At 37.8% G+C, this 9549-nt stretch overlaps 2 protein-coding genes across 2 annotated transcripts; both read left to right on the forward strand.

The window, feature by feature from the left end:
- Nucleotides 1-401: 401 nt before the first annotated feature.
- Nucleotides 402-7814, forward strand: TM35_000281680 (uncharacterized protein; the record flags this gene model as incomplete). Its single annotated transcript, XM_029028199.1, has 1 exon — nucleotides 402-7814. One exon carries the CDS (start codon nucleotides 402-404, stop codon nucleotides 7812-7814), a length of 7413 nt encoding a protein of 2470 aa, XP_028880518.1.
- A 616-nt stretch (nucleotides 7815-8430) lies between these two features.
- On the forward strand, nucleotides 8431-9051 carry TM35_000281690 (signal peptidase type I; the record flags this gene model as incomplete). Its single annotated transcript, XM_029028200.1, has 1 exon — nucleotides 8431-9051. The coding sequence occupies one exon, from the start codon at nucleotides 8431-8433 to the stop codon at nucleotides 9049-9051; it is 621 nt and encodes a 206-aa protein (XP_028880519.1).
- Nucleotides 9052-9549: the final 498 nt, after the last annotated feature.

The following is a 9549-nucleotide window of genomic DNA, read 5'->3' on the forward strand; positions in this document are numbered from 1 at the left end:
TATATATATATATATATATATATATATATATATATATATGTTTACCGCATGCACATGCACATATTCACATAACGAGAAAAAGAAAGGTTGAGAAAGAGAGAGAAGGAGAGAGATAAATACAATTCATCTGGTCTTAACATTTGATATTATTTTATTTTTTATTTTTTTCTTCTTTTTTATTTCCTTTTCTCTATAATTACTGTTTATTACACATAATCCCATAGAGGAGAAGTTACACACAAACGGACGGACCAACAGACCGACAGACGCACACACACACACCCACACGCAGAGAGAGGGAGAGAGAGAGAGACATATACATATACATATAGTGGATAAAGAAAGAAAGAAAGAGAAAAAAGAAAAACAAAAAAAGAAAAGAAAGTTAAATACATACAGAGATGATATCTTGTGCTGCTATTCAGAAACTCGAGCGATATGGACAACTCGGGCAGAAGCGCCGCAGTACGGAAGACTTTGTGCAGTCATCACTGAAGGACCCAAAGCGTGGAAATGTGTACGCCCTCACACATACAGCAACGTGGAGTGCCTGTTTAGAGGCATTGACAGGAAATGAAAAGAAAGACCTGCAGAAGAATATGAAGAAAATGAAAAAGGAAGAGGAAGAAGAAGAAGAAGAAGAAAAGAGTGTGATGAATAATAATAGCAGGAAAATGTACCCGACTAATAATGAGGAAATGAAGAAGAATGAAGAAGAAGAAGGAGAAGTAATGGAAAATGATATATCAATAGCTGCTTTAACCACACCGACCCCAGTCGTTGCTGTGAATGATTCTTTATTGTATGCTGTGAGTTTCGCCACTGCACTTGTAGCCCATCATTTGGATGAACAGCGATATACACAACGGGAGGATTTATTATCATCTCAACAGCAACAAAGAGAAGTAAAAGATAGTTTGAATGGTAAAGTATTTGGAACTCGTTTAACAGAAGCCGCTGAACTTCTTCAATTATTAAGTGAAGTGGCAGAGGCATGTGGACGTCATATTCACAATCGTAATGATTGTTCTTCTGTGATGACGCAAGCATTAGCGCACCTTATCTCAACAGCTGCAGATACGGTTATGATTGCAACTATTCTTCGACATACAGAAAAAAATGATATGAAGTCTGAAGGGAAATTATTAAAACAATTAAGTTGTAGTGCCACCGCATTATTGGCAGCAGCGGCTAAACAATTACGAACTGCACAGGCACGACAGCCATTAAATTCATTACATAATGTTCGACCTTGTCCAACCCTACTTCATCAATTCCTTACAAGGGTAAAATCTATGAACTCCACAAGTTTAGGAACAACAACAATATCATCTTCATCAACATCAAAGTGTGGAGATATATATATGGCTGAACTTCAAGCAGAGGAGAATGGTGCCACTGTGACAGCACGAATCCTTTCATGGGCTAAATTAACCCGATCTGGAACTCTCATAGCCGCTTTCACACCTTTTACTGTATTTCAAAAACTAAGTTTGGTAGATGCATTGGTGTCTGAGGCTCCAGCATGGTGTTGTTGTATGGAGGTGGAAAATTACCGTCGTGTCTTGTCTCTATTGGTTTCTAGTGCGGCTTGTAATCGTGCTACTCGTATAGTTGTATACTTTCGTGGAGATGATATTAAACTCATTCAAAATAATGTGCGGGATAGTGCGGAGTATGCCCTACACACACATGTCACAACACCACCAGTGGAAGAATCCATATGGAGATCCCTGGCGGAGTTATCCACTGAAAAGGCAGAAGAAGAGAAAAAACAGGAAAAAGAAAAAGAAAAAGAATCTCAACAACAACAACTTTATGGAGTTCTTCTTCTTACGCAATGGATGGCAAGTATTCCATTCTTTTACCGTAGTTTCTGTGCGGAGCAGAGCTGGGTTGTATTTGCGCAAGAGCAGCGACGGATGGTGTTGTTGCAGGAACGTCAGGCACGACGTCAACGACGGGAAGAGCGAAAACGTGGAATTCCTAGCGGTAAATCATCTACTGTAGATGAACAGGAACGTGAGAGAAGTTTGGGTGGTATTAGCAGCAGCAGTAGTACGAAAAATGATGGTAATAATAATAATAATAATAATAATAATAATAATAATAATAATAATAATTCGGATGATGATAATGATGATGATGAACGTCGATCTTTACTTTCACATCAGAGTGCCCTTTCACTTGCGAGTCGGGCAAGTATGCTTTCCACCATGTCAAAGACTTCCATGGCTTCTTACCGCACTTTTATTTCTGTAATTGATGCGGCCCGTAATGGTGGTATTGGCGGAGGTGATGATAATACCATGGATGGACAAGACCTTTCATTACAAGTTCATCAATCCGAAGATAATAATACAAATCTACCTTTAATTCTATTAGAGGAACTTACACTTGCCTTACAACGATTTGTGGAAGCTGCAAGTGAGAATGGTGCTTCTCATATTTTAGATAAATTTGGTCTTCGTGCGCTTGCATGGCGAACGATTGGTGAGATGTACACATTTATTCAAAGTACTATTACAAGTTCTACCGTTACTTCAATAACGGCATCATCAACTACAGCAATTCCACCTTCTATGAATAGTAATGGTGCTATTGTTGGTAGTAATAATAATAATGAAAATAGTACTAGTAAACCTAGTTCTACTGAGACACCCACTGTATTTCACATGGGTCATGATATCCGTTACAATAAGGGTCTTGGATATGAAGTACTTGGATTATTATTTGCAAAGGTTATTTTACCTCAATTATTAAATGTCCATGGTGGATCTCGATCGGCTAGAAGATTAGAAGAAGCCGCCCTTACACGTTGTCTTTCCGCTTATGAAGTTATTGCCCCTCAAGTGATTGATCAAAATATACCAGCAATTCTACAAGTAGCGGCTCATGTAGCTAATGCAGCAGTCCAACAACAACAACAACAACAACAGGAAGAAGATGAGGAAGAAAATGAAATTCATAGAAATGATACAGCCACTATGTTACATGAATTTCTTATAAGCCTGGTAGATCGATTAGGAAAGAGTAATCAAATTCCACTTTTATTAGATGCCATGGTTTCTCATGTAAAGGCAGAAGGTAAAGCCGAACAGGAAAAGGAAGAAAATAATAATAATGATTATGAAGAGGATATGAATAAAGATAAGGATGGTACCACAACGGCTGGTTTACATGAAATATTTGCCCATCCAAGAGTTCGAGCAGCACTTCTACAGGCGTGTAGTATTTCACTTGATCCAGAGAATTTATTGGTCCATCTTCTTGCCTATATATCCCGTTGGGCTTCTGTAGATGATGATGATGATGATGATGAGGATAATGATGAAGAAGAAGAAGAAGGGAATGCTGGTGTTAAGAAGAATGATCATAATAGTATGATGACTGGTGGGATGGGAACTGGAAATACAATGTGGAAATCGCAAGTAACCACTACACTTTCAAAATTACAACCGCAGGAAACTCTATTCTTACTTGATATAGTAGCTACTGTATTGGAGGGGGTTATTGCAACATCTATTACCGCCAGTGCTCTTTTAGAGCGTGCGGTAGAGTTGGAACTTATACTTTCCACCTTCCTTGTTAATCGTCTACATAAAGTATTCTTTCTTAACAATAACGAAGAAGGGGAAAAAGAAGAAGAAGAAGGAGAACACCAGAAGGAGGAGGAGAAAAAAACAAAAGAGGATTCTGTATCATTTGTATTTGCGAGTAATGTAATTGTACGTCCTTCTATGCAACGTCGTCTCATGTTGTATACACTTCATGCTATTTATCAAGCACGAGAGTTGGTTTCCTGTTGTCTGCAGGATCTTGGTATTCACAATGTGGAGGCATATCTACAAATGTTAGAAGAAACTGTCTGGCATGTACATACAAATGTCGGTGCCCTTGTTGGTCCACTCACTATGGAAGATTTACATGTTACTATGCGACTCTCTACTCACATGCGGCATGCCCCGTATGTTCATCGTGCGGTTTTATTACCACAACTCGCCCTGCAGCGACTTACATTAGCGCGTTCAGTCTCTGTAGCGTTAAATATGAATGTTACTCCGGCCGTAGAGGCGAAACGATTGGTGGCTTTTGTGTTGTGTCATATGCGGTTTGTGAGTGATGGGGGATATATTGTGGATGAAGATCCTTTACAGGCCTTACAATTAGCAGATCGCATTAGTGAAGAGGAATGGCGTTGTATTGTTTACTTTGGTAGACCAAAGCGTGTACGTGAGGCACTTGTTTGGCTTTTACGTGTAAGTTTTTCAACATCTATCCGCTCTAATAATAATAATAATAATAATAATAATAATAATAATAATAATAATAATACGGTTGAGAAGAGAGATGCCTGGCAATCTGTACAGTGGCTTTCACACTGTCTCACACACTGTGCTGGTTTCCTCTTGGAGGCGTTGTGTGATGTTGTTATGAGTGTAACAGACGAGGAGGTTCAATCGTCTGTTCGCAGTGTAGAGACATTAGAGAATTCAAAGAAAGAAACATCTCAACAAGAAGAAAAAGAAGAAGAGGAAGAAATAACATTAGTGCGACTCTGTGCGGCCTTAGGGGATGTATTACGTCGAGTGGGGCATATCCCGCAGTGGCCCTCACTTCTTCAGCGTATTGTTCACTGGATATTATTACTTGCCAAGGAGGAAGAAGAAGAAAAAGAAAAGGAAATGGGAAAAAAGATAAAAGGAAAGAATAAGAGTATGAAACTTAAACGATGTCGTGTACTTCAAGAACGACTCTTGCAGTTGGTAATGGATTTTCTCTCTTGCGAGAGTGGAGTTCAATCACTTTTTCGTCGTATCTTACTTCAACCAGAGGAAGAATCTCAAGAAGAACAAAATGAAAAACTTCCTGTACGACATGCTGGACGTAAAACGCATAGAGATAAGGATTATGAAAATGAAGCTTTTATAAAGGCTATTGAAGTACCTTTTATCCCATCTACTATTATGCTGCAAACGAGTACGGCTTCTGTAAATCCTAATCCTCATAAAAATGAAGAGGAGGAGGAAAATACAGAAGATAAGGAAGATGATAGAGAAACAAGGATGAAACAGACAGCAAAGGTTTGTCGTCTTCTTATTCAACAAATCTTTTCAAAGGAATTTGCACTCTTGTTAGTACGTTACTGTCAAGGTAACTCTACAGATATAAACAGTTCTGAAACTAGAATGTTTGGAGCGAATATTCTTTCTCAGCTTTATAGTACAGCATTAACAGCTCTCTCTCGTGGAGAGAAAACAACACATGGGTCATCTTCTTCTTCTTCTTTATCTTCTGCACAGATCTTTACAGTGGCTACTGTGCAGGCATTACGTGATTGTTGTCATGCTGGTGATTTCACTTCTTTATCCACTTTCTTAACTGCTATGAATGGAAGTCCTGTCGCTTTTGTGAATTACTCCCGTGTGGAGAAGGCAGAAGAATTGGAAGGAGGATCTGCACGTAAACGTTATTGCCGTGAATCCATTGAGACTACACAGATTGAGACTTCAGGAGATGCATCTCTTACACGAAAAGAGAAAATGAATAAGAGTAATAATAATAGTAATAGTAGTAATAGTAATAGTCATTCAAAGAGTAAAGATGAAAATGAAGTTTCTGATCTTTCCCACACGACAGAAGAAGAGAAAGGTATGATTTTTCATGAAGTTTCATTACAATGGATGGATCTTCTTAGTACACTTTTTCTTCAGGTAATGCAGAGTCTCTCTACAAGTGAAATAAATAAGAATGAATCTCTTTTATCTGCCTTTACTTCACTTTATGTCTCTCTTGGGAGAGTACGTGGATGGACTCCACGGCCAAACAGTGCCAATGTAAAACGAGTCATGAGAAGTAAAGACCATCATTATTCATCTCAACATAAACGACGTTCATCTCATCAACAACAAGAACAAGAAGAAGAAGGAGAGAATAATAATAATAATAATAATAATAATAATAATAATAATAAGAGTGTGGGTAGTCTTGCTGCAGCTTCAATAGCGGCACCGCGTGTAGCCCAAGCAGTGAAGGAATTATCTCATCTCTTTGCACCTACGGATACGGCGGCTAGGCGTTGTAGTCTTTCCATACTTGTTTCTATGCTCACTTCACACAGTACACATGCCCTGCGAACACTGTGGGTATTGTGTATAGCCCATGAGGAACGTAGTCATCTCGCTCTTGATATCTCAGATGGAATGAATAATGATAATAATAATAATAATAATAATAATAATAATAATAATAATAACAATAATAGGAGTAAAAACAAGAACAATAACAGTAACAATAAAAATAAGAATAACAACTGGCTTGCGGCGGTGTTAAGTTGTTTTGATCCACGTGAACACTACAGTTCTTCTCATAAGGATGTAATGCAGAAACTTCTCCATGCGGCGGAAACAGCAGTGATGCGAGAGAAGAATCGTCCATTATTTATTCTCTCAGCATTACAGCGAGAGCCGGTCTGTTATAGTGATCTAGCCACAGAGTGGTTAATGGAACAATTACGTGTAATACCTTCATTATTGTTATTATTATTTTCTAATGAAACCGCATCGGCGTTACTATTACCGCAGGAGTATATGCATGGGCTCTTACATGAAGCCATTTCACTCACATCCATATCCTCTCAATCTCAATCTCAATCTTCTTCTTCTTCATATGCATTGAATTTGGGGAGACATAAACAATTACTATTAACAGCAAGTGAGGCCCTTCAACAACTCAGTGTTGTTCCTCATATGCGATTTAGTGCCTGGCGTGCGGAAATGAAGCGTCTACTCGTGGCGAGTGGAGCAACCGCTCTTCATAGTGTTGACACTATTAACAGCAATCATAATAATAATAATAATAATAATAATAATAATAATAATTCTATAGCTTTGTGGTGTCGTGTGTTAGAGCTCTGTGCCCTTCCTCTACCGGCACTTCATCAGGACGATGTGTTTGTTGATCACGAACTGAGTTTTGTGCATAATGTCCTCTCTGGCCGTAGTATTGCACTCTGCAGTAAAGATGAGGAGAAATTGTTATTACGAGTATTACGATTATTTGCCCGTACATTATTACCACTTGGTGTACTCTGGCGTCGGCCGCATTTATTGCCGACTCTTTTATCTGAACTTCTCACTCGTTGTTTAGATGGTGTGGGCCATGGACACTGTGGTCGTGTGGTGTTAAATCAATTATCATCCTTCTTCTTTCAACTGGTAAAGGATGCAACCCATGGCAGCAATCACAATCATCATTATCATAATAATTATAATAATTATAATAATAATAATAATAATAATAACAATACTTCTGCTGGTGCTTCCATGTCGGTGAAAACACTTTGTCTTGCGGCGATTACATCTTGTCTTTTCCGTCTCTCTGCATCTTATGTAGATGTCTTCACAACTCACAGCAGAGATGTGGATTATCTTGCGGTGGACTTTTTGAAGGCATTACAGCAAGTTCACTTACCTAGACGTCGTACACCTTCGGCATTACGTCATCCTCCTAAAGATACCTCTTCACGTCGTAAAGGAGAAGAAAAAGAAGAGGGAGAAGAAGAAGAAGAAGGAAATAATAATAATAATAATAATAATAATAATAATAATAATAATAATAATAATAATAAACAGAAGGAAAAGAAGAAGGATGAATCTACACAACCGTGGATTTGGTCAGATGCTACGATGTGTGATCTTAGTTATGCGTGTGTTGGTAATGATGATGGTCAGAGTTTACTGCGGCAGGCAGCTGAGCGAGTGGAGGAGGAAGATGGAAATGGTGAACGGCAGATATTTATAATTCCAAAGTAAAGAAGTCTCTTGACTAAGAGAGAGAGAGAGAGTTGGTATACGAGAGAGGAGATTGGCTGAGGATTTATGTCCAGCCTTTTTTTTATCCTTTTCTTTCTTTTTTTTTTCTATTTTGATAATAAAGATCGAATAAGATGTGCATACATATATGTATATATATATATATATATATATTATGTGTGTGCTTGCAGGAATGCGTAATAATTAAAAATAATTCTAATTAAAAAGAAAAAAAAAACAGTATTTTTATTTGAATCAAAGAAGCATATACTAGACCAGACAAGTATATATATATATATATTTGTTTACTAGTTATGGACGAGGTAAACCGCTGTGGTAATATGTGTTGTTCACTTTATTTTCTTTCTTCTCTCATTTCTAATCATTTTCAGTTCTCCACGCACAAGTGTCGACTCATAAGGAAGAAGAAGGAAGAATAAATAAGAGAGAAAATAAGTAATCCCCTTCTCTTTTATATATACATATATAGTAGTTATATAGTTATATATATATTTATTTATATATTTGTTTCTCTGATTACTTCACTTGGCGTAAGAATACCAACAAACAGAAAAAAGAAAAAGAAAAAAGAAAAAAAAGAATAACTCCTACTACAATGAGTTCCCAGCCTACATATATGGAATCCCCTACAGTGCCACTCATTCATAGACACAAAATGCACACTCCAGATACACGAAAATCCGGTCTTATGGGGAAAATCCGTGATTTTTTAAAACAAACAGCTATTGCCCTTAGTGATACGCGTGGACTTGTTACTGTAGTGATGGTCTGCACTCTCTTCTTTGTTGGTTGGCGTGCGGCTGGAATTTTATTAAACTGTGAAAACCCACTCGTTGTGGTTCTCTCTGGTAGTATGGAGCCCGCCTATTATCGTGGAGATCTGCTGCTTCTACACAAGGCCACACCTATCACTATTTCCGATGTGATTGTCTTTTCACTACCCAATCGAACTGTGCCGATTGTCCACCGTGTGCATCGCATGCATGAGGATGGTGGAGTGCAATTGTTTCTCACAAAAGGTGATAATAATGAGTTTGATGATCGCACATTATATCCGGATGGATATCAGTGGGTGAAGAAGGAAGATATTATTGGAAAAGTCTTTCTCATCATTCCACATGCCGGCTTTCTAACACTTATAGCAGAGGATAAACCATGGTTTAAGGGAGTCGTGCTGATTGCATCTTTACTATGGGGATGGATGGCAGGAGTGTGAAGAGTATGGAATGGAAAAAAAAAGAGAGAGAGAGAGAGAGAAGGAAAGTCTTGTTTATGCTGTTTGTTTATTTGTATATCAGATAATAAATACTTTTTTTTTTTTTTTTTGCTTTTGCACAAGGCATTGCTAAACCTTTCTTCTTACTCCAAGTCGTCTCATTTGTGCGTTCATTATAGGTGTGTATATTTATGTATGTGCGCTCCTATAGGTTGGTAAAGTGTTTGGATGTGCTAATAGCAGCCCGAAGCCGAAGTGTTGTACTGTGATCTTAATCTATTTTCACTGTTTGAATCCATTGATAATTATCAAATTATGTCTATATCTACTGTGTTTTCTCTTTCTTTGCTTATCCCAGACTCTTATGTGATCTTCTTTCTCTCTCTCTCTATCTATCTATCTATCTATCTATCTATCTTTATATATATTTATTGTTTGTATATTGGATACAGAAACCCCCTTGGGTGGTGTGAGGTTAGAGATATTATCCGCTTGTTT

This window comes from Trypanosoma theileri (assembly GCF_002087225.1).
Source record: "Trypanosoma theileri isolate Edinburgh chromosome Unknown TM35_Tth_28_V1, whole genome shotgun sequence".
In the NCBI taxonomy this organism is placed as follows: Eukaryota; Euglenozoa; class Kinetoplastea; order Trypanosomatida; family Trypanosomatidae; genus Trypanosoma; species Trypanosoma theileri.